This window comes from Pteronotus mesoamericanus, unplaced genomic scaffold, assembly GCF_021234165.1.
Source record: "Pteronotus mesoamericanus isolate MK-2021 breed Mesoamerican mustached bat unplaced genomic scaffold, CSHL_Meso_final scaffold_36, whole genome shotgun sequence".
In the NCBI taxonomy this organism is placed as follows: Eukaryota; Metazoa; Chordata; class Mammalia; order Chiroptera; family Mormoopidae; genus Pteronotus; species Pteronotus mesoamericanus.
In genome coordinates, this window is record NW_026555313.1 from 21,516,786 (window position 1) to 21,543,547 (window position 26,762).

At 37.1% G+C, this 26,762-nt stretch overlaps 1 protein-coding gene and 1 pseudogene across 7 annotated transcripts in view; both read right to left on the reverse strand.

Annotated features, from left to right (window-relative positions):
• SIK3 (SIK family kinase 3) overlaps nt 1-26,762 on the reverse strand; it is a 272,649-nt gene that overhangs the window by 126,726 nt on the left and 119,161 nt on the right. For all 7 annotated transcript variants that reach the window (XR_008530770.1, XM_054592296.1, XM_054592294.1 and 4 more), the window contains exons 2-3: nt 8,029-8,145; nt 4,662-4,725 (exon numbers count right to left, since the gene is read on the reverse strand). Coding sequence is in view for 6 of the 7 variants with exons in the window: in XM_054592296.1 (XP_054448271.1) it covers nt 4,662-4,725; nt 8,029-8,145 (181 nt within the window). In the remaining variant the exon portion in view is untranslated. The remainder of the gene's footprint in view (nt 1-4,661; nt 4,726-8,028; nt 8,146-26,762) is intronic.
• On the reverse strand, nt 14,434-14,928 carry LOC129085907 (peptidyl-prolyl cis-trans isomerase A-like; annotated as a pseudogene).

The window sequence follows — 26,762 nt, forward strand, 5'->3', positions numbered from 1 at the left end:
AACTCAAAAACACTCAAACTCATGGAGACTGAATAGCATGTTATTAGACAATGAATGGGTCAATAATGAGATCAAGGAAGAAATCAAAAAATTTCTGGGAACCAATTAAAATGAACACACAATAGCCTAAAACCTATGGGACACAGTGCAGGCATTCCTGAGAGGAAAGATCCTTGCAATAGAGGCCTATCGAAAAAGATAGAAAAATTTCAAATAAACAACCTAACCCTGCATCTACTAGAACTGGAGGGATAACAACAAAGCCTCGAGCAAGTACAAGGAAGGAAATAATCAAGATCAGAGCATAATTACATAACACAGAGACTAAAAGAATACTTCAGAGCATCGATAAACCCAGGAGCTGGTTCTGTTTAAAAGATAAACACAATTGACAAGCCTTTAACCTTCAGACTCACTCAGAAAGAGAGGGGACCCAAATAAATAAAATGAGAAATGAAAGAGGAGAAATTACAACCGATACCATAGAACTACAAAGGATCGTAAGAAATTTCTACAAACAACTATATGCCAAGAAGTTTGAAAACCTGGGTGAAATGGACAAATTTCTAGAGATGTATAATCCTCCAAAACTGAGTCAAGAAGAAGCGGTAAGCCTGAATAGACCAATCAGATCTGGCGAGATTGAAGCAGTAATCAAAAAGCTCCCAGCACACAAAAGCCCTGGACTGGACTGTTTCACAGGAGAATTTTACAAAACATTTAAGGAAGAGTTAAGTCCCTATCCTTCTCAAACTATTCCAAAAAATCCAAGAAGAGGGAAGACTCCCAAACTCTTTTTATGAGGCCAGCATCATCCTAACCCTAAAACCAGATAAAGACACAACAAAGAAAGAAAACTACAGGCCAATATCGCTGATGAACACAGACGCTAAAATCCTCAACAAAATATTGGCAAACTGCATCCAGCAATACATTAAAAAGATCATCCACCATGATCAAGTGGGATTCATCCCAGGGACGCAAGGATGGTCCAATATTCGCAAATCAATAAACGTAATCCATCACATAAACAAAAATGAAAAGACACAAATCATAGGGTCACATCAATAGACGCTGAATACAGCACCCATTTATGATAAAAAACAAAACAAAACAAAACATTCAGCAAAGTGGGAGTAGAGGGAGCATACCTCAACAGAATAAAGGCCATATACAAGAAACCTACAACCAACATCATACTCAATGGGCAAAAACTAAAAGCTTTCCCACTAAGATCAGGAACAAGACAAGGGTGTCCGCTTTCACCACCTCTATTCAACATAGTACTGGAAAACTGTCATTGTCTGCAGATGACTTGATAGTGTACACAGAACACCCTATTGACTCCACTGAAAAATTACCTGATGTAATAAGTGAATTTGGCAAAACAGCAGGATACAAAGTCAATATTTAGAGATCGAAGGTATTTTTGCACACCAACAATGGAATATCGAACAAATCAGGAAATAAATCTCATTTGCTATAGCAACAAGAAATAAATGTACCTGTAAATAAACCTTACCAAGGAGGTAAATGACCTGTACTCAGAAAACTACACAACACTGAAGAAAGAAACTAAGGAAGGCAGAAATAAATGGAAGCATATACCATGTTTATGGATTGAAAGAATTAATATCATCAGAATGCTCATATTACTCAAAGCAATTTATAGAATCAACACTATCCCTATTAAAATATCGATGACATATTTCAAAGATGTAGAATAAACATTTCAAGAAATTATATGGAACCATAAACAAATTGAATAACCACAGCAATTCTGAGAAAGAAGAACAAAGTAGTAGAGATCACAATACCTGACATCAAATTATATTACAAAGCCACTGTAATCAAAACAGTCTGGTTCTGGCCTAAGAACAGACATATAGATCAATGGAACAGAACTGACAGCCCAGAAATAAACCCATATCTCTATGCTCAATTAATATTCAACAAAGGGGGCAGAAGCATGAAATGGAGTAAAAATAGCCTCTTCAACAAGTGGTGTTGGGACATCTGGACAGCTACATGCAAAAAAACAAAATTTGACCACCAACTTACACCATACGCAAAAATAAACTCAAGATGGATAAATATAAGTCATGACACCATAAAAGTCCTAGAGGAAAACAGGCAGAAAAATTTGAGATATCCCATGCAGCAATATTTTCACCAATACGTGTCCTAGGGCAAGGAATGTAAAGGAAAGAATAAACAAATGGGACTGTATCAAATTAGAAAGCTTCTGCACGGCTAAAGAAATCATCAATAAAATGGAAAGGGAACCAACTGTATGGGGAAACGTATTTGCCACTGACACGTCAGACAAGGGTTTGATTTCCAAAATAGGTAAAGAACTCACAGGACTCCACACCAAGAACTGAAACAATCCAATAAAAAAAACGGGCAGAGGACCTGAATAGACACTTTTCTACGGAAGACGTACACAGGGCCCAGAGACATATGACAGGACATTTAGCATCACTAGCCATCAGAGAGATGCAAACTGAAACGAAGAGATACCTCATCTCACGAATCAGAATGGCCATCGTAAACAAATCATAAAACAAATGTTGGCAATGTTGAGGAAAGGGAATCCTTGTGCACTGCTGGTGGGAATGCAGACTGGTGCAGCCACTGTGGAAAACAGTCTGGAATTTCCCCAAAAGACTAAAAATGAAACTGTCTTTTGAATCGGAAGTTCCAGTGCTGAGTTTATACCCTAAGAATCCTGAAACACCAATTCAAAAGAACCTGTGCACCCCAATGTTCACAGCAGCATTATTTACAATAGGCAAGTGCTGGAAGCAGCCTATATGATCATTAGTAAATGAGTGGAACAAAAAACTGGAACATTTACACAATGGAATACTGTGCAGCAGAAAGAAAGGAACTCCTGATTTTGGGGACAGTACAGACAGAAATGGAGAGTATTATGCTAAGTGAAATAAGCCAGTTAATGAAAGACAAATACAATATGATCTCACCTATAAGTGGAACTTAATCAACAAAATAAACAAGTAAGCAAGAGAACCAGAGGCTTGGAAATGAAAAACAAACTGACAATGACCAGAGGGGAGCAGGGAGGGCTATAACGTGGGGGGGGAGGGGTGCGGAAGGGCCAAGTCAAGGAACACATATAAAGGACCCACGGACATGGGCTATGGGGTTGGGGACTGATTATGGGAGTGGGGGGTGGGCAGGGCAGGGGAGAGAAATGGGGGGAAAATTGGGACAACTGTAACTGAACAACAATAAAAAAAGTGCCCTGGGCTGGTGTGGCTCAGTGGATTGAGCACCAGCCTGCAAACCAAAATGTCACCAATTCAGTTCCCAGTATATGGCACATGCCTGGGTTGTAGGCCAGGTCTCCAGCAGGGGCACATAAAATGTAACCACACATTGATGTTTCTCTCCCTCTTTCCCTAAAATTATTTTTTAAAAATCTTAAAAATAAAAATTAAAAAAATAAAAATAATCATAATAATCATAATCTGCTTTCCTGAAGAGCAAGGTAGATTTGATGTGTACTGAGTTAAGTTTTTATTATTATTATTATTATTATTATTATAAACATTAAGATGCCATGGTCTCTTTTCTCCCATGATTAACATTGTGCAAAAACACATATAGAAAGTCAATTAAAAATATTAGTAAGAAATTATGACACCTCCTTTAAAAAGGGCTCACATTTATCCTGAACATTCTTGGACACAAAAATCATAAGATGTCTGGGGAAAGTTTAACACCAGAAATTCCACAGTCACAACTGATCCATCATTTATAAGAAGATTCCACTTTAAAAGTGATTTCATGTTTTTAAATATATTTTAAATTAGTAAGCACCAATATCTTACCATCCATATTTAAACCAGGAAATAATAAAGTAAAGAAACCAAAATTACATAAGAACCTTTCTTGTAGTTATTTGCCAAAAGGAAAAAATTAAAAATAAAAAGATGTCAATCTAGATTTCAAACTTTAGACTTCACCTCTACTTAGCTCCATTTATCACTGCTATAAAAAAATATTTTCTTTTGATAGTTTTTACCACCTTGAAAAGTCAGATTTCCTAGTGACATATTCTCTTGCTTAATTCTGATCCCGATCCTGTGCTAAGTGTGTCAGAGAAAATAAAAAAAAGCTACTGAAGACAGAACCTCCAAAATTACAAGAATCATCAAGGGAACTGTTGAACACATATATGGTAAGAAATATAGTTATGTGTTATATTTAAACAAAGCTTAAAAACTGAATTAGGGTGATATTGCTTGCTGCAACTGGCTCTTTCTCACACAAGTGAGGCCCCCCCAACACTGTGGGAGTTCTGGCACACTTGGTTACCCCAGTTAGAATATGGCAATAGGAAAGACCCTCAAGTCACATGTTCAGAAGGAATGTTTGTTCCTGGAGACTTTTAATCTCAACTGTCAATATCTGACTGAAATTAACAAACCACATTTGCTAAAGAGATGGCGATGGTGAAGAGACTTAAATAGGTGAATCAAAAATAATCAGAATTATTCTGTTGATAGAAAATGATGGCACTCAAGGACAGCATCCAGTGACAGCTGCTCAAGTGACGAAGTCATCAAACAGCTGTTTTAGGTTTGCCACAGTTTGCTCAATAGCTGCTTAGAGAATGCAATAAATGTACTTACCAAATATTTCCCCTCCACTAGCATATTCTGTCACCAAATAAATCATCCGTTCTGTCTCCATAACCTGGTACAAAAGCAGGAAAGTTATAGATAGTGACACAAATGAGAGACTGACATTCTAGGAAGAGAAACTAATGACTCCTCCTTTTGTCATTTGAAATCTTAATAATCATTACTGCTTAAAGGAAACTTAAAACATTAGTGGGAGTGAACAGATATAAATGTTATTAAGAAAGGAGGAAAACAGGTATTTCTCTAAGTTCTTAAAAGTAGGAAATACGTGCTACATGAGAGACAGTCCTTTTGTTATTCCATGAGGCTTCTGTAATCTCTTAAACAAAACTGAGAAGCAGAGAAGCTAACAAGAACCCAAAAGTTCAAATTTAACATTGGTCACTTGAAGCTCAAAATGTTCTCTCCAAAACCTAACAAAGCGAAAACAAAAAAGCCTTAGAGAAAAAATGAAAATCACTCAAAAATTGCACAGAAATCACATATGGCTGTGTTTTTTTAAAAAAGAGAAATGGTAACTTTCCACTAACCATTTAACAAAACTAAGAATAATAATGTAAATATTCAACACTTCCAGTAACATAAACTACACATTTGTATTTTTCTTGGTCTCTATTTTCCTCATATATATTTATATATAGGTTTTATATATTTACACATTTATTATAATTACATTAACATGTAATATATAAATATAATTATTATATGTATTTTGCTAATATTTGGTAACTTTTAAATTAGTTGTAGTGTTATCAGTTCTTTCTTCCTTTTTACCTTTTCATTAAGTATTTTTAAAGTAATATATGAGTATTTTCACCCATTATAAACATTTTAAATACCTATTATATAAGCAAAGACCAAAAGTTTTCCTCTTCCCAACCCCCTCCATTTTATTCCCTAGAGGAAACACTCTTAAGTTATTCTATATCATCCTAGAGAAGTGCTGTCCAACAGAAACACAATACGAGACTTATATGACTTAACTTCCCTAGTGACTACATTGAACAGCTTTTTAAAAAGGTAAAATTAATTCTCATAACATATTTTATCTACTCCAATATGTTCAACATCATTTCAAAAAGTTTTTTAAACTATAAACTGCTTCAGATTTTAAATTCAAATTAATTTAAATAAAATTAAAAATTCACTTCCACCCTGACCATTGTGGCTCAGTGGACTGAGTGCTGGTCTGAGAACCAAAAGGTTTCCAGTTCAATTCCTAGTCAGGGCACATGCCTGAATTGCAGGCCAGGTCCCCAGGTAAGGTTTTGTGAGAGGCAACTGAGCACTGTATTTCTCGCACGTCGGTGTTTCACTCTCTCCCTTCCCTTCTCTCTAAAAATAAATAAATAAAATCTCTACCTCCCCCCAAAATGCATTTTGTCATTTGTTCTAGCCACATTTTGATACCAACAGCCATGTGTGGCAAGTGGCTATCATATTGAGGCATTCTAGACTTTCACTATGCTTCACAGTTAATGATTTGGTTAAATTGTTTCCCAGTTACTTTATCTTTGACATCTTTATACATTAGTACCATATAACAGTATTAGGCATTATATTATAAAAGATTTATCTCTCCTTTTTCAATGGTTTCATGGTACTGCACTGTATAAATGCACATCAACTTAATTTTCTATTCTAATAACTGTCATTGTTTTTTAATTTTTAAAAACCCTATATATACTGATGATATCCCACTGCTTGTTATAGGTATTGTTTGTAAGCACTCTCTCTATGATGATTTATGGAACAAAAAGGAAGGGCTCTAACTATATGCAGGTCTTTAGAAAAAAAGGAAAGAAAAAAATGTTACATTGTGTATGCACTCCTTTTACCCCCAGACTGCTACTCTTCTTTTATTGTTACACTTTTCAAGAGCTCACCTGTATTTGGGCTCCCTCTATAAACTTGAGGAGAATGAAGCTTTGGCAAATGACCCAGAAACTACCTTGATACTTTATGAAGACAATTGGACATTCACCCTGGCTGCCCAGACTCTCCCATTAACAATACTAGCTGCCAGAGAGCAAAATTAAAGCTTAAAAGAGAGCACTGTTCAGAAGCCAAGGCTGAAAGAAGAGGAATTCTTTTGGGCAAATGAAGTCTTGGGTAAGAAAGGTAATCTTGCAGAATTCCATTATAAGGTTAATATGTATAAGTTAACTTCTTGAGAAAGGTCAGACTAAGAACCCCTATGATTACTTAAAGATGACATTTTAAAAAGTATGGTCAAGAAGTTCACTCAGTCTATCAGGATAGGAAGCAAACAGAGATCAGACACCTCTGAGTGTGCAGATACAGGCCTTCAGGCAACACCAGAAAGCTTTCACAGGTTTACTTCTGAGGCACAACGTAGGTGTAGGTTCAACATAATTTAATCTGATAAATTTTAACAAGTCAGCTCTGCTGATCTAGTTCAGTTTCGTTATGTGAGTAGCCGATGCCAGAGTAAAACCGTAAAGCTATAGTCTTAACCACACATAGTAATATCATGACATGATTTCTTCTGGGCCGGTAATCTACTGCAGGCTAACAGCAGCAAATGAACAGAGTGGGAGGCCACTTCCTGCAGAACTAGGGGATGGCTGTTCTAGTAGAAGGCACAGGTAGAGCTTGTGGCAGCCAACACAATGCAATTTCACAAGCACGCCAAAGCACCACCTTTTTCAAAATATCACTTCCACCAGTCTGCTAAGGCAAGATTCCCCCCTCCTACCTGGCTTGAAATTCCAGCAATTAGATTTACTGCTTCTGCAGTACAGCTAGGTAGGGAATGATTTTTGATGATAGCATGGAATATGCATGTTTCTTGGGAAGGTAAGAAAACTAAACTAGAAGGCCCTTCCATTATACACACTCAATCTCTTGGTTATCAAAATAAGCAAATGCTACCTTGGAAAACTAAAAACTAAGTCTGGACCCTACGAGACTATACAGGAGGTAGGTTCTGTCTGATACAGGAAGCTATACTTAAAATACCCTTTGCCATCATAATTCATAACATTAACACAGAAATTGGTATTTAGATAATGTTATAAAAACAATGTTATATTCATCTCTAGCTTTTCATCTTTCAAAACTGTCTGTTCCTTTTGAGTTTCCCATTGTTTTAGGATTCTGACTTAAGTTCTCATCATCTTCTGAATAACCCTTTTGTGTAATTTTCACTAAGAATGGCATGAGTACCGAGCAGGGGGATAAAAGGGTAGGGAAAATAGTAGGATGAACATGTGAGCACAGGAACAAAGTCACAGATGTTCACCCAACCAACCTTTTTTTTTTAAGGCTGTTTTTGTGTTTTTGTTAGTTTCGGGGGTTTTTGCTGTCATGTAATAAGCCACTAGACTCCTACCTGGTAAAGCCTGATGATATGGGGGTGGCAAAGCATCTTCATAATTTGAACTTCCCGGAAAATCTTCTTCAAGTTTTCTTCGTCTAGCTGCGTCTTGTCTATGATCTTGATAGCAACCTTATAACAAAGGAAGAAAATTTACTTCAATGCATTATTAAAAGCAGTTTACTAAGGAAAATTAAATCTATTTTAAAACATTATATTCTACAAAACACAAGCTGCCAGTATTCTGTTTACAGAATGTCAATGAAGAAATGAATTTACTCTTCTTAAAAAGACAGGAAATGGATTTTTAGCAAGTCTGTCACAGAGGAACAGACTCAAACGCTAATGAGTCTTCTGCCATTTCTTAAATTGTTTCTATAGTAAAACTCCATGACAAAGTACTTCATTACTCCACAGATGTGGTTATAGTCTGGGCAAATCATGCTTTGATGCAAAGTATGATATGCAGGGCCTTTTATTAGAACAATAAACTTATAGCTGCTGATGATTTAATGTTCAACCAGAAATCCCAAAGGTGTGTCCCACATCTCACTAGGTGCTTGTATAGCTCAATAATAGTGGTGATGGTGGTGGTGGTGGCAGCAAGCAGTAACCATATATTGAACATTTGTGTACTAGGCATAATTCTTAGTGCTTTTCAAGTACTAACTCATTTAAAACCCACGACACCCCATATGTTAACCTTTTTCTACAAATTTGGAAACTGAGACATACAGAGATTAAGTAATTTACATTTATATGTGGTAGATCCAGGATTGAAGCCCAGGTAGCTTATCTTTAGAGTCAAATTCTTAGTGGTAACACTATAGAAATATGAAGATCTTTCTGTACTAGACATACACTGTATTAGCATAAAACATCTTTTTTATTTTGCTCATTATTTTTAACATACCCAGCAGCACAAAAATTGTAAAACAATGAAAAATAAAAAAAATTTTTATTTAGTTTTAGAGAGAGGGGAAAGGAGCAAGAAAGAGAAGAAGAGAAACATCAATGTGTGGTTGCCTCTCATACGCCCACAAGTGAGGACGTGACCTGCAACCAAATCATGTGTCCTGACTGGGACTGAACCAGCGACCCTCTGGTTCTCAGGCTGGCGTTCAATCCACTGAACCACATCAGCCAGGGCAAAAGATAAACTTTTTAAAAATCTACTATATCTAAACTTTCTCTTAGTGAAATTCTCAAAATACTGTGGTGCCCCAAAATATCTGTGTGTCAGTTTCAATTACTCAATCAGTTTGTAAGCATCAAAGGACCTAGGCAAATTCTAGTCCCTTTCAATTCTTAAAATTCTATGATTCTAAACACTGCAAGAGGTAAAGAAAACATACTTACTTAAGAAAAAAAGAAACAGCAGGAAAACAAACTATCAACACTAAAAATGGTTAGCCCAGAAAAATAAAGACTGTGTGGAACTACACTTGACAGATCATTAAAATGTTTGATGACCAGCATAAAAGTAACTTAGTTTGGAGTGTTTCAGAGGTTAGAATGCGGACTAAAGGGAGACAAATTTCAGCTTGACTCAAAGAGCATTTAAACCCTTCCTAACGATGGAATGTAATAAAATGATCTGGATGTAGTTTAAGCCTCAAAGATTAATCAGACACAGTCTTAACTTCAAGGAATTCACAATTTAGTAAGGAAAGAAATATGTGAAACACACAACAGTGCAGTGTTACAAGTACAATCACTAAAGCTTTGTACACGGTATAATGATAGAACAGATAGAGTATGGCCTTCACCTGGGAGAAAAGACGTAGACACAGGGAAAGACTTCACAACGAAGGCCTAACTTGAGATAGGCAGAAAGGAGGGTAGAAAAATTTTATAAGGATAAACAGCAGAATCATTAACAAATCTCACCAGCTGTTTAATCTCTTATAAGAAGCCTTGAAGCATATGACTCCTTATCACTAGCATTTCTATTTGTCCTCATTACTGTGCCAAATCACATACAAGACCTTAAATCCCGCAATTGGCCTGGCATCTGCATTTAGTTCTCTAAAAACAGTTCCTAAAACAAACCAAAAAATCACGGTACATAATGTCCTTTTATAGAATAAATACCTGGGTCTTAATAGTAATTATTAATAAAATCTTACACATGAATAGCACAGTATAGTTTACAGAGTACTTCCATATACATAATAAGCTTAGAAACTCACAGACATGATGGAAAATGAGTTACAGGTATGAACACCTCCAGTCTCAAAGAACCTCATTTGTTTACCTCAGAGAAATATTACCATGTTCTGTGTGTGTCACTATGCACACAGGGTTGGAAAGCACACTAGGATTTGTTAATCATTAACTGTCCAAAGACTGGGCCTGAAATCCCTTATTCTGCCATGCCTACAAATGGATAACAGGGAGAAAATAACAGGATGGGGGAGGAGGTGTGGAATGAGAGTCTTCAATGCATCTGACAATATTTTCGCACTTCTTCACCCCCAACAAAATACTGGGTCACACGGCAACTAGGAGAGTTACACAGTTGGGCCTCCTGGTTCTCACTGGATTCATTCTTAATTTCATTTGCATTCTGAGGCCATGGGATTTTCATAAGGTAAACAGAAAACCAAACCTAATTATCTGAGAACAAAGTTGGCCATTAAGAGCTTATAACACACACTATGCACTTACAACTATTTTTAATTTAAGAAGATAGTGGTATACTATGGATGTAGTTTGGTTTCATAACAAGTACATCTGACTTCACATAAAGGGACTATGGTAATACACCCTGAAATGTAATCTTATCTCTTTAGGGAAAATTGCATTAAGTATATAATCTGTTTTAGAAGATGGACACAGAGAGGTTTTAAAAAATTAAAACATCAGATTCCTGTCTACTCTTTAGTAAGAATCAAAATTCAACAAGACAGAGAGGTGAAGCTCTGCCTAGCAGCTGAATATAGCGTCAAAAGTAAGGACTCTGGAACTGTCCCTTAACATATCATCTTGAGCAAGTTATTTAATTTTTCTTATTTATACAATGAGGGCAACAGTAGAACCTGCATTAAAGTTGCTGGGGATTAACTAAGCTAATGCATGCAGTCTGTTTAGTATAATGCCTGGCATGAGGTAAACACAAAATTTACATTAATTACAAGTTCTATTATTCATTGACTTTTCTGGAATAGAGCCTTAAATTTTAGGCATTCCTTGGCAAAGTTAAATTTGCATCACTAAGCAACATAATCCAGGATCCAAATACAGCAGCTTCTTACTCAAGAGGCTGGATGGGGGGCCAAGAAGCAAAAAAGCTAATAATTTGTCGGCAGCATTCAGAATCAACTGGCTTCTTCCAGCCGACGTGGGAAGAATACGGAAGAAATGGAGCTGGGGGAAAAATGCATTCCATTCAGGAAAGTCACATCAAGCCACAGGATGGAACCCACAGCAAAACCTAATCCTAAGGGCTGTCCCAGTGAGAGAATGGTCTGCTTCTGCATGGCAGGGCATGGCAGGCCAGGCCCCCTTCTGTAACAGGGTACAGCTAGGCCTCCCCAAGGGGATTTGTAATGGGGTCCAGAAATTGGGGTGTCCAAGAAAAATACAGGATATTCTCATCCCCACCCCACCCCCCAGGGCAGGCAGCCAGGAGGGATGGGAGACCTGGAGCTCGGTCACTTAGTTACTTTGCATATCAATAACAGGCCAGCTTCATATCAGATAAGAAGCAGGGCCATTGAGAATTACTTTGCAAGTCAATAAACAACTGGATAGCTTCATTCCTCATACGCAAAGATGGTTATTTTGAATATCGACAAGGCTAACCAGAAAAGTTGGCAGTTTAACCCAGGATGTACCTGGGCAGGCAGCTCCCCTGATGGCAGGGCCTGCTGGGGGAGTCGGAATGGGGTTACTGGGGAGGATTCCCGCCTGGGCTGGGACCTAGGCACAGTGGCCATATTAGAGACTCTTGACCGTTCGGCTGAGGAAGCAGGGAAGCGAGATGTAGCAGCTATGCAGGCTTGTCGGGGTCCTCCCGCCGCCCCCCGCCATCCCGTGTGTACAGGAGAGTTCGGAGACAGTTTGCTCCACGCCGCAAGGGAACAGTAAGACCATGCGGGAAGGGGAGAAAGGACTCTTGCTAGTGGGCCATGAGAAGGTTCACACATGGTTCTGAATTGAGAACTGGAGATCGCGGCAACGCAGCAGACTGCTGCTGGGAACAAAGAGAGGCCTGCCTAGCCGAGCTCCGGACTACTTCTTTTTCTGAAGGACAGTACCCCTGACTGGCCTGGCTAGGCAAAGGGGGGAAGGTAGGACTGTGTGTGTGTTAGTGGGTGTTTTCAAAGGGATTTTGAAATTTAAGGGCAACATTTAGCCATTAATCAAAACTTGTATAACTTTTGAATAAATACTTCCTTTTTCACCAGGCTCTGCCATTAAGAGATAATTTCAAGGGGCGACGGCAAATGAACCTAGACCAGAAGGGGGGGCGGGGCGTTGTTCCGATAACAGTGTCTGGCGCTCCTCCCACAACAGATCCATTGTTCAGTAACATTTCCGTCCTCCATCCATACTAAGTAACTAACACCAGAGAAGAGGACACATAATGCCACTTAGCATACATGTATGGCACTTAATGGAGAAGGCAACTTCCTAAAGCTCTTACTTTAGGTACAAACTGGAAAGTGACGGTTATCTAAAAAGCAGAAAAATACCGATGAGGCAGAAACTCCATGTCAGAGGACAGGTAGCTGACAAGCAGATAGTATTTTGAGGATCATAAAGTTTTACTGCTACAGATTATTGAAGGCTATACTGTAAAGATTTTATTTTAAATTACACACCAGTTGCTTGAAAAATTAAATTTGTCTACAGAAAAAGGTAAGTTAGGCAAATAAAAGATAAATCTTCAAAGAATATTTTTAGATTGGTGCTGAAAATCTTTGAATCACATACTTGCACTACATAAAAAAACACAAGTAAAAAAGGAAACTTCTAACACATTACCAAGAGACCAAATATTACTTAAGTGTGTCTACATAGAATTTTTATCTTGTAAAGAGCATGATTTTGTGAATTCACACCAATATTAAACATGGCATTGTATCAAATAACGTTGCTAAATAGATAAAGGTTGTGGGAGTCCTTAAAAATTTCCCTACCCAATATATTTTTCAGTCAACAAATTCTTTTTACATTGGCATGTAATACAAAAAAAAAAAAATTAAATTCAGACTATGCCAAATTTAAAGTCACAGTGCTTTATTATTCATTCTAGCATGACAAAAATATTTCCCGTTTTAATTCTCACTTCTAAACCACAGTTTCTTTAACTCTTACCTAATTTTTGCAAGCTCAGTAATACTCATAGAGAATAAAGTTGAAAAAAAAAAGTGGTTTCTTCACAATGGCAATAATTCACTTGCATATCCTGACACCATATTCACAAGCAAAATAAGGTGACAAAATAAAAACCAATGAGCCAAGGAAAAGTTCAGTACTAAGATCAAAACAGGCCACTCTTCTTCCTCACCTATCAGAAATAAGTATGTCTCTTCATTCAGGGATATGCTATGACAAATGGACTGTACTACTTAGGAGGACAATGCAATAGACCTCAAGGGCTAAAATTCCTCCAAAAAGGAAAAAAGTGCTCCCTTATACTAGTACAAAGATAAATGATTAATAATTTCACAGAATACTGTAAAGACAAAATGCTTCTAAAAAAGGGAAGAGAAAACATTATGACAGGGAGGGAAAGATCTAATTCTCACTGAAATGTACTGAAACTTAGGCAGGTATCAAACTTCTGCCATTGTGAATTATTTTCAATGGGGCTGTTTTCATATTAACTTCTGCAGCTAAATTTTTATTTTTACTTCAATTCTATTGCAAAGTTTACGTAGTCTAGATCATTCTCGGCTCAGATCTACAATGTTATGGTCTAGATTTGTGCTGTTCACCACAGTAGACACCAGCTACATGTGAGTGACTATTGAGCATGTGAAATGTGGCTTGTCCAGACTCGGGCTATAAACTTAAAATATATACCAGATTCCAAAGACTTAATATCAAAAGAGAATGTATACTATCTCACTGATAAATTTTATATTGATTACATGCAGAAATAATATTTTTGGCCATTTAAAATATATTATTAAAAATAATTTCAACAAAAAGGCAACCTATGGAATGGGAGAAAATATTTGCAAACCACTTATATGATAAGGGTTTTTTCTGTTTGGTTTTTATTTCATAATCATCAACTCTTCAAACCAGCTAGATTTGGAAGGGGTAAGGAAAAAATGAAACCCAATGAACTGCAGCTAGAGCATGAAAATTATACAAATTCCAAGCAGACGGGGGTAAAGGGGTGCTCTCTGGAGCTACAGAAGGAATGGTCTGATGGTCAATATAAAACACAAGTCAAATTTATTAGAGTTGTCCACAGTCAGCAATGGTGACCCTCTTGCCAGTCTTGCCATTCCTGGACCCACAGCGCTCCATGGCTGTCACAACATCGATGCATCTTTCACCTGGCCAAAGAGCAGGTGCTTGCCATCTAGCCACTCAGTCTTGACAGTGCAAATGAAAAACTGGGAACCGTTTGTGTTGGGTCCAGCACCTGTCATGGACAAGATGCCAGGACCTGTGTGCTTCAGGATGAAATTCTCATCAAATTTCTCCCCATAGAGGGACTTGCCGCCTGTGCCATTGTGGCATGTCATCACCCTGGCATACAAATCCCGTAATAATTCTGCGAAAGCAGGAACCTTGATAACCAAGTCCTTTCTCCTCAGTGCTCAGATCATGAACGCTTCCTCCTGTCTTTGAAACTCTGTCTGCAAACAGCTCGAAGGAAACGCAGCCCAAGGGCACACTGTCCGCAGCAATGTCAAAGAACAAGGTGGGGTTGACCATGGCTGGGCGAGGAAAGATCCAGGGTGGCAGCGGCATCTGCAAGGCCTTATAGTGAGTTAATATCCATAATATACAGAGAATTCATACAACTCAAAACAAACAAACAAAAAAAACAAATTCAAATAACCCAATAAAAAACTGGGCAAATGATCTAAATCCAAAGAAGACATAAAAAGCGCCAACGGGTACATGAAAAAGCGCTCAACACCACTAATCATCAGAGAAATGCAAATTATAACCATAATGAGATTATCACCTCACACCAATTAGGATGCCTATATCAAAAGACAAGAGATACAGATGCTGGCAAAGAAATAAAGAAAGCAGCCCTGACCATTGCGGCTCAGTTGGTTGGGTGTCATCCCACAAAGCCCGTAGGGATCACCAGTTGATTCCTAGTAAGGGCACATGCAGTGGTGGTGGGCAATGTTTTTTTTTCCCTCCCTCTCTCTAACAATGAGTAGATAAAACTGTTAAAAAAAAGAAAAGAAAAGAAATGGAGAAAGTGGGAATATGAACTGGTACAGCCACTACAGAAACAGTATGGAGGTTCCTCAAGGAATCACAAATACAACTATCATGTGATCCAGCAATTCCATTTCTGGGTATATATACAAAAAAATAAAATCATTATGTCAAAGAGAATATCTGTACTCCCAGGATCATAGTAGCGTTATTCACAACAGCCAAAGTTAAATGTCCATCAATAAGGGAGTGAATAAAGAAAATGTGATATACAGATACATACACACCAAAAGAATGAGGGAGAAGGACAGAAACAGGCAGATGGGGTTGGGTGGATAGTATTCAGCCTTTAAAAAGAAGGAAATCTTGTCATTTGTTGTATTACACAGATGAACCTAGAGGGCACTGTGCTAAGTGAAATAAGCCAGACAGAGAAAGAGGAATACCACATTAACTCAAGATAGCATTTACATGTGGAATCTTTATTTTAAAAAAAAAAATCAAACTAATAGAAATAAGGTAGAGAAGCGATTGCCAGGGGCTGGGAGTGGAGAAATTGGGAGAAGTTGGTAAGAGAGTGCAACCTTTCAGTTGTAAGGTGAATAAGGTCTGAAGATGTAACATAAAAAACATCGTGGCTACTTTTGATAACATTGTATTGTATAGTTGAGATTTGCTAACAGAGTAGGTAGAACTTAAATGTCCTCACCAACAAAACAAAACAAAAAAACAAAAGGAAAGGTAAATATGTAAAATGAAGAATGTGTTAATTAACATGACAGGGACAATCCTTTCACAATGTATACCCATTATCAAATCATCAAATTTTACACTTTAACTACCTTATAATTTTTTAAATTGTACCTCAGTAAAGCTGGGGGAACACAATTGATTTCACCTTAACTTTTTACTTTTTAAAATAAAATTTTTAATAATGTACGTGGCCCTCATTTTATAGGACAGCACTGGCCTAGATGATGCCAATAATCAACCAGTTAAAGCAGGTATTCAATTAAAAAAAAAAATCTTCTGAAATACGTGACTCAATATTGAGAATTGAAGAAACCTGGCAATTTGCAAGGCACTCAATGCTCATATGCTGCCTTGGGAGAGAATCTCAAGGTCTCAAAAACTGCATTCCAAGAACTCAATTTAATTCATTAAAAAATGTTTCTTGGACAAGTGACTGGTTTAAGGCAATGCCCTAGCCACTCACGTTCAGTCACTCTCAATGGGTTCTGTGAGGGAACTAAGATTTACACTCTTAAGACAGCAGCAGTTCTCAAACATTTTGGTCTGAGGATTCCTCCTCTTAAAAACTGAGAACCTTCAAAGAAGTTTTATTTACATGGGTAATATCCATCAAAATTGAATGAATACTCAAACAGAAATTGGATTGAAATTGAAACAAAATTTTAAAACATAATACATGAACTCATATTTAATCAGCAATCAGAGTAAGTATATCATCATACATCATGCAGTCTCTCAAAATTTCACTTCTAATTGTAAAAGAATGAGATGACATATGAAAATAATGTTTGAATAAGTTATAAAATAATTCTCACCTCAGGCACTCACTTAAAGAGTTTTAAAGACTCTACTGTCCCTCAAACTTTCAGAACAATTGCCCTAAGGCATCATTATGTGTAATAAATTAACTTCTCTCCTATGTATCGAGGATGGTGCTAACTTTGGGAAAACTGAGAAAATAGTCACTTAAATTTTTTTTCTGTAAGACTTAATTCTGTATGGATTATTTCATTCCAAGTTGAGACTGGCTTCTAGAAAAGGAATTCAAATGCCTTTGTAATCAGCCTTGATGAAAGAACTTTTTTCTTTTAAACTTACTAGAAAATAGAACTGTCAACACAAAACAGGTTTAAAGAAACCCCAAACAACAAGGTACACAAACTAGACTATAACGCTAAACTTTCCAGGAACTAAATGGCCATGATTAATGCTGTGCCACAAGACACTGGGCAGCAGGCAGGCTGGCCATATTCTGGCAAGATCCTGACCTCTGCACTGGAACGAACCAAGAAGGAGTCCACACATCAGTTTGCAACAAATAGTCAAACAAAGCAGTAAGAGAAAAACAAACACATCTATTTGGGAAGAACCAATTATTCTATCCATTTTACACATCAATCACAACTGTTTCTGGGAAAATATACAGCTGTCAAGCCTAAGGAATGACTGACATGTTAGGATTCCAGCCAACTCCAGACAAGAGGATTCAACAAGACTGAGGCAGGAGATAGTCAGGAAGGAGGAAACTCCAGAGGTGTCCCAGGAGATAAAGAATAAAGAACATGGATAAAGGGCGGAGACCCTGTCCTAAGTCTGGTAGTTTCTGCATCTGGAGAAGCTTTGAATCCTAGTGAATCAGGACTGCCCCTGTGCAGAAGATGCTACCTGACCCCTACTTCATTATAATGAATTAGCACTGTGGGACCCTCTTCCCAGTAGCCAGTCAAGGAAAGGAAGGCCCACCCTAAGGAATAAAAGTCCTCTAGCCCCTGAGTTCCTCCCTTTTTTTTTCTTGCCCTGCTCCAGCTGCCCCTGCTGCTTGCTGCTGCTGCTGCTGTTAGGCTCTTTTCCTTTCTTCTCTGATCCACTCTGCTCAGAGTTGGCCTGTTCCCATGTTCTGTGTGGCTTAATAAATCTGCTTTTCCTCACTTTCTGCTATAAACTCTGTGTGTTCGGTTCAATTTTTTGTCTGTGATCACCGAGAACCTGGTTACCTGTGCCCACCTATGACAAGACCACCGAAGATCAATGAATCCCATAAAAAACAGGTTATAATATCCACCAGGCCTTTAGCTGATATTTTTCTGTATTTCTTTATTTGGGCTGTACTAAATGATGAAAATAAAATAGCTATGTATTTATAATGTTCGGGGGATAGGGAACTAAAATCTTGCTGAAGAGAGAAAATATCCCATGAAACACACATTATTCTTGGAAATATTTCTAATATGGAATGTGGTATAGTGCACACAATTAATAAACAGAAACTTTCTGGTGATTACTTGAAATTCAAGGTACACAAGTAAAATATTGTAAGACAAAAACAAGCTAATTTTTCAGATGCAGTAATTCCCATTTGGTTAACATTTACCTTCTCAGCAAACAAAATTCCTAGGAGTGTCTCCAATATAATGTGCAACTATCTCAGCCAAATTGACATTATTATTATCATTGTTGTTTTAGTTATTTTAGCATTTACACAATGCCAACAAAATTTATATGCTTTACAAAACATTAAATCAATTGCTGGCCTGTAAGTTTACCACTTAAATGAATTGAACAAAAAGCTATTTAAAAGTGGGGGATCGGGGAATCAGGGTGGAGGTAGTTGGAGGAAGAGAAAGAAGTTGAACAATGAAGGTATGGTAAGAATTATTTACAAAATATCAGTACCCATTCCATTTCAGCTATTTATTTTAGATTAAATCTCAAAAGTTTAAAAGACTCAGAATAAGACTGATGGCTTAATTCTAAGGTTATCGTGTTCTTTAAAAGAATGCCCTGAATCCCTTAGAGGAAAGGTAGGAGAGAGAAGAACACGAAAGAGGAAAAGAGCCCAGAAAGAGTGTAAGAAAACAGATGGTTTTCTTTTTTTTTTCCCAACATACTCTACTTCTTTTTATTCTTTTTTTATGGAATTTATTAATGTGACATTGATTAATAAAATTATATAGGTTTCAGGTGCACAATTCTATAATACATCACCTGTCTACTGCATTGTGTGTTCACCACCCCAAGTCAGGTATCCTTCCACCATCATTTATGCCCCCTATAACTTCTTCTACGAACCCCCACCTCCCCTTCTCCTCTGGTAATTACCATGCTCTTGTCTGTGTCTATTGAGTTTTGGGTGTTCGGTTGGTTTTTGCTTAAGTTCTTCATATTTTTCACCCAGCTTCACAACCTCCATCACCTCTGACAGCTGTCAGTCGGTTCTCTGAGTCTGTTTCTACTTTGCTTGTTAGTTTCCATATCTGGGTATGGAATCCATTAGATTCCATTAGATTTCATACCCAGATGTTTTATTGCCTATGTCGTCTTCTAGGATTTTTATGGTTTCCAGTCTAACATTTAAGTCTTTAATCCATTTTGAGTTTATTCTCATGTATAGTGTAAGAAGGTGATCTAGTTTCATCTTTTATGTGAAATCGTGACACTTGTTTTCCTCTGACTGGCTTATTTCACTTACCATAATGCTCTCCAGGTCCAACCATGCTGTCACAAAGGGTAAGATTTTCTTTTTTTTTATGGACAAGTAGTTTTCCATTGTGTAAACGTACCACCGCTTTTTTATCCACTCATTCACTAATGAGCACTTGGGTTGCTTCCATAACTTGGCCATTGTAAAATATGCAGCAATGAACATAGGGGTGCATATATGCTTCTGTTTTTGTGTTTTGGGTTACTTCAATCAAATATATTCCCACAAGTGGAATTGCTGGGCCACAAGGCAGTTCCATTTTTAATTTTTTGACATATCTCCATATTGCTTTCTACAGTGGCTGCACCAATCTGCATTCCCACCAAGAGTACAAAAAGATTCCCCTTTCTCCACATTCTTCCCAGCACTTGTTTGTTGATATACTGATGATAGCCATTCTGCCAGGTGTGAGGTGCCTCCTCATTCTGGCTTTAAGTTATATCTCTCTGATGATTAGTGATGTTTGGTGTTTACTGGCCATCTGTATGTTCTCTTTGAAAACGTCTCTCTTCAGGCCCTTCACCCAATTTTTTAACGGAATTTTTTTTCTTCATGTTTATTTAAGTTTTCTATAAATCTTGGATATTAACCCTAATCAAATGTATCATTGATGAATACGTTCTCCAATTCAGTGGGTTGTTTTTCATTTTGTTAATAGTTTCCTTTGCTGTACAAAACTTTTTAATTTGATGCAGTCCCATTTGTTTACTTATTTATTTTTGTTTTTCTTACCCAAGGAGACACACAAAACAATATGTGGCTATCAGAAACGTCAGACACTTTATTGTCTATGTTTTCTTCTAGGATTTTTATGGTTTTGAGTCTAACATTTAAGTCTTTAATCCATTTTGAATTTATTCTCATGTATAGTGTAAGAAGGTGGTCTACTTTCATTTTTATGTATAGATCTGTCCAATTTTCCCAACATCATTTATTCAACGCTTTACCCAACTGTATGTTTTTGCCTCCTGTATCCAATATTAGTAGGCTCTAACAGCGTGGGTTTATTTCTAGGTTCTCTATTCTGTTACATTGATCTTTATGTCTGTTTTCATGCCAGTACCATGCTGTTCTGATTACTATGGCCTTGTAGTACAGTTTGATATCAAGTAGTGACATTCCTCCAACTTTGTTCCTGTTTCTCAAGATTGCTGTGGCTATTCAAGGATCTTTTGTGGTTCCACATAAATTTTTGGAATATTAGCTCTATTTCTGCGAAATATGCCATTGGTATCTTGATAGGAATAGTGAATTTATAGATTGCTTTGGGTAGTATGTATGTTTAATGACATTAATTATTCCTATCTATGAATACAATATAGTCTTCCACTTACCTGTATCTTCCTCAATTTCTTCCTTCAGTGAATTTGGCAAAACAGCAGGATACAAAGTCAATATTTAGAGATCGAAGGCATTTTTGGACACCAACCATGGAATATCAAACAAATAAGGAAATAAATCTCATTTGCTATAGCAACAAGAAAAATAAAGTACCTAGCCATAATCTTAACCAAAAAGGCAAAAGACCTTTAATCAGAAAACCACACAATACTGAGTAAAGAAATTATGGAAAGCACAAATAAATAAAACTATATACCGTGTTCATGGATTAGAAGAATTAATATCATCAAAATGTCCATACTACCCAAAGCAATGTATAGATTCAACGCAATCCTTATTAAAATATCAATGACATATTTCACAGATATAGAACATTTCAAAATATTTATATGGAACCATAAATAACCCTGAATAGCTGCAGCAATTTTGAGAAAGACAAAATAGAAGAGATCACAATACCTGACATCAAACTGTATTACAAGGTGACTGTAATCAAAACAGTCTGGTACTGGCATAAGAACAGACATATAGATCAATGGAACAGAATATTGAGGCCAGAAATAAAGCCAGGTCTCTAAGGTCAATTAATATTCAACAAAGGGGGCAGAAGCATAAAATGGAGTAAAGATAGCCTCTTCAAGAAATAGTGTTGGCAGAGCTGGACAGCTACATGCAAAAACTGAAATCTGACCACCAACTCACACCATACAAAAAATAAACTCAAGATGGATAAAAGACTTCAATATAACTCGCAACAGATTAAAAATCCTAGAGGAGAACATAGGCAGCAAACTCTCAGATATTCCACACTGCAATATTTTCACCGATATGTCCCCTTAGAGGAAGGACCGTAAGGGAAAGAATAAACAAATGGGACTTCATCAAAATACAAAGCTTCTGCATGGCTGAAGTAAACATCAGCAAAATGAAAAGGGAGCCAACTGTATGAGAAAACGTATTTGCCAAAGCTACCTTCGACAAGGTTTTGATCTCCAAAATACGTAAAGAATTCACACAACTCCACTCTAGGAAAACAAACAATCCAATTAAACAATGGGCAAAGGACCTGAACAGACACTTCTCCTAAACAGGGCCCAAAGACATATGAAAGGATGCTCAGCATCACTAGCCATCAGAGAAACGCAAATGAAAACCACAATGAGATACCACTTCACACTGATCAGAATGGCCATCAATAACAAATCAACAAACAAATGCTGGCGAGGTTGTGGAGAAAAGGGAATTCTAGTACACTGCTGGTGGGAATGCAGACTGGTGCAGTCATTGTGGAAAACAGTTTGTAACTTCCCCAAAAAGCTAAAAATGGAATTGCCTTTTGACCCAGCAATTCCACTGCAGGGACTGTACCCTAAGAATCCTGAAACATCACTTCAAAAGAATCTATGCACCCCAATGTTCATAGCAGCACTATTTACAATAGCCAAGTATTGGAAGCAGCCTAAGTGCCAATCAATAAATGAATGGATGAAAAAACTGGCACATTTACCCAATGGAATACTAATACTATGCAACAGAAAGAAAGAAGGAACTCCTAACCTTCATGACAGCATGGATGGAACTGGAGAGCATTATGCTAAGTGAAATAAGCCTGGGGGTGAAAGACAAATACCATATGATCTCACCTGTAAGTGAAACCTGATCAACAAAACAAAAAAGCCAGAAAGATATAACCAGCAACATTGAAAGAAAAAACAAACTAACAATAACCAGAGGGGAGGGGGAGGAGGGGTGTGCGGAAGAGAGGGGGAAGGGTTGGGTCAGGGAACATGTTGGATGACCCATGGACAAGGCCAGAGTGGGGAAGCATGGAGTGTGGGAGGTGGGGGTGGCTGGGGCAGGGGACAGTGGTGGTGGGGAAATGGATACAACTGTACTTGAACAATAAATTTTTTTTAAAAAAGGCAAAATAGATCAGATGGATTGAATTAATATCTTCAGAGCATTTCATCCCAAAGCAGCAGAACATACATTCTTTTCAAGTGCACATGGAACATATTGTAAAACAGACCACATGTTAGGAGATGGTTTGAAAAGAAAGGAGGGATTGGGCAGAAAAGCATTAGCCAGATGGGGAAGAAAAAGGTATGAGCTAAATGGTTTAATAAGGAAGCTCAAAATAGCTACAAAATAAGATAATCTCTAAGAAAATGGTACAATGGAAAAACAGTAACTGTACAGAAATATTTTAAAAAGAAAAAAGAAAAAAGAAAAAAAGCAGCAGCAGTTAGTCCAAGAAAAAATTTTAAGTTATGGTGGGAAATTAAGCTGTGAAAGATGAAATATCCATCACAGAGGAGGTAGACCGGTAGATAAAGAACTTTGCACTGGCTTTAATTGTGAGGTTAGAAGAAGGCAGATAGCTAAATGAATTTCAAGATGAATTTTCTTAATGAAGTATATGCTACTCTTTCCTGCAGTGTCAACTCATAGGTAAAAAGAACACAGCTCACAGAACAATTGTAGCCTTCCAAAAAAACAGCATTTATCAAGGAGCCTGTGTACTGTTAAGCATACTTAGATGTAGCACCTAGACACTCAAAGCATTTTTAATGCACCAGCTGAAAACCAAGCTAAAATCAACTGGCACAGCACAACTTTCTTAAACTTCCCAAGTGGAGATGGATTGCATTGAGTATCTTGTTAACAGAACAATGGTAGTGTTGTTTTTGGTCAACTAAGTCAGCAACAGTTAATATTTTAAATTGTTTTAAACTATATTAACATGTCCCAATGTTATATAACATAGCCTGCAGTAACAGGAGGTTGAGTAAACCAAAGAAGCACAATCACAATTGAAAAACTATCCTAAATTCCTCATCTCCCAATTATTTGGTAATGGAAACAAAGGAAAAACAGGAAGCAATCTCCATTATCAGACAGCTTCTTACCACTCCCATTTCTAAACTCCTATCCTTAGATGCCAATAGTGTGAGCTAATTGTTTGTGAAGACATACATCTTGTCAAACCTTATTCATATCTAGTTTGAATGGTTATGACACAGGGCTGTCATCTCTTTGGCAGCCCTGAGTTAAAAAGCTCAATGCCCCTATCAGGACCATTGCACCAAGTACATTCTGAGGGGCTTTTCTATTCACCATCAGTGCTGGCAGAAAAAGTCCCCTCCAGGATTCCATCAAAATGGGAATATTTTGTGTGATGCATTTTGCATTTATTCTGAATTCAGTAAGTTCCTTATATTTAGTAGTTATCATATTTTTAAATGGAACAGATTTTATTTCCACGAGTGTTTCATGTGCTAAATAGTAAAGCTTAAGTAACTTAAATCACTCCCCTCGAAAGCCCAATCATAAACATTAATTCTCAAACTTCTTTTTTTAATATATTTTATTGATGATGCTATTACAGTTGTCCCAATATTTGTCACTATGCCCCCCTCCCCTGTCCTCCAGCAGTCCCCCCCTTAGTTCATGTCCATGGGTCATGTACGTAAGTTCTTTGGCTTCTCCATTTACTATTCTATTCTTGACATCCCCCCACCACCACTGCCTTCCAGTCTGTTCTGTACCTACCAACTATGCTTCTTAATGCCTGCACCTTTTCCCTCATTCGCCTCCTTCCCCTCCCAGCTGATAATCCTTCACATGATCTCCATGTCTGATTCTATTCCTGTTCTGGTTGTTTGCTTACTTTGTTTTTGTAGATTCAGCTGCTCATAGTGGTGAATTTGTTACCATTTTAGTGTTCATAGTTTTGATTTTCTTTTACTTAAATAAGTCCCTTTAACATTTCAGATAATAATGGCTTGATGACGATGAACTCCTTTAGCTTTACCTTGTCTGGGATGCACTTTATCTGCCCTTCCATTCTAAATCATAGCTTCGCTGGACAGAATAATCTTGGTTGTAGGTCCTTGCTTTTCATGACTTTGAACACTTCTTCCCAGCCCCTTCTTGCCTGCAAAATTTCTTTTGAGAAATCAGCTAACAGCCTTAAGGGAGCTCCTTTGTAGGTAACTCTCTGCTTTTCTCTTGCTGCTTTTAAGATGCTCTATCTTTAACCTTTGGCATTTTAATTATGATGTGTCTTGGGGTGGTCCTCTTGGGTTCAACTTGTTTGGGACTCTGTGTTTCTTGGACTTGTATGTCTATTTCCTCTGCCACATTAGGGAAGTTTTCTTTCATTATTTTTTCAAATAAGTTTTCAATTTCTTGCTCTTCTTCTTCTCCTTCTGGCACACCTATGATTTGGATGTTGGTACATTTAAAGATGTCCCAGAGGTTCCTAAGCCTATCCTCATTTTCTTGAATTCTTTTTTCTTCCTGCGGTTCTGATTGAATGTGTTTTCCTTCCTTGTGTTCCAAATCATTGGTTTGATTCTTGGCTTCCTCCTTTCCACAGTTGGTTCCCTGTAGATTTTTCTATATTTCACTTAGTGCAACTTTCATTTCTTTCCTTATGTTTTTGCCATACTTAATGAGTTCTTTGAGTGTCCTGATCATCAGTGTTTCGAACTCTGCATCTGAGAGGTTGGTTATCTCCATTTCCTTTAGTTCTTCTTCTAGGGTTTTGTTCTATTCTTCCATTTGGGCCATATGTCTTAGTCTCCTCTATTCAGCAGCCTCCCTCTGTTTGTTTCTGTGTATTAGGTACAGCTGCTTTGAGTCCCTGTAAAAGATACCTGTCTGAATTAATGTGGCTTCTTTAAATCCTTGGTTGTCAGACTTCCATAGAGCTCGATTTTTCTGACAGTTTTGGTTGTCATTTATTTTGAGAAATAGTTGTAATTCTCTCTGTGGTTGCGCAAGGAGGCAAAGCATGTCTACCTATACCTCCATCTTGACACACATCCTCAAATTTCAGATATTTATTTTTAAGGTAGGAATGAAACAATTGACAAACCACACTGCTATGGGAAAAAATGAAAACTGTTCCATTAAAGTATATTATATGGATTATTACATATATGTATGTTAATATTACTCAAAATAAATGTTAAAAACACAACTACATGAAGTATGTGCTTACTATAACAGAGTTAACATTTAGTAAGATTCTCTGTCCTTGTCCTTACCAGGATTACATGCATCTTAAATTCTGACCTGAATTGTTCTAAATTGACATTACTGTACAAGTCTACAATTTTGAAAAGGTGAGAAAGTAGAGCCAAACATTTAATTTCATTTTTAACCATTAAAATCATTTTAATCTTAAATTTAATAATTTAATTTATGATTTTATTAAGCCCAAACCAACCTATCACATTGCCTATTGAGCCCTCTTTTGCTCTAATGACAATACTACTTTTAAGCAAATTAATATAACCCCTAATTAACTGCCAGAGACCCAAAAGACTCTTCAGACGTCAGCTAGTTTCATCTGAAATATCCTTATTAGCATAAATCTTTTTAGAAATATAGTAGCCCGAGAAACTCCACCTAGAAAATTCCAAGCATGAGATTTATGAGATGAAAAAATGAACAGAGAATGCAAACAACTAGAGGGAAATAAAATTTTAATTGATAATAACTTCTTACTAAAAATAATTACCCCTACAACATTTTAAAATCCTTGGGAATTTTCCTAAGGTCTCTGGGTCACAGATTTCTACAGAGATCCAGTCACATTCTTTGAAACAAAGTCAAAGAAAACTCCTCCAATAAATCAAATGTACTTTTCTGAATAGACTATGGCACAGAATAAAGAGCTCAATGTAGGAAAGACACAAACTAACATATGCAGTAGCAGAATCTTTTTCTCTCTGAACAAAATCTCATATAAACCTTAATACATAAGGCTGGAGGAGAAAAAGAAGCTATTCCT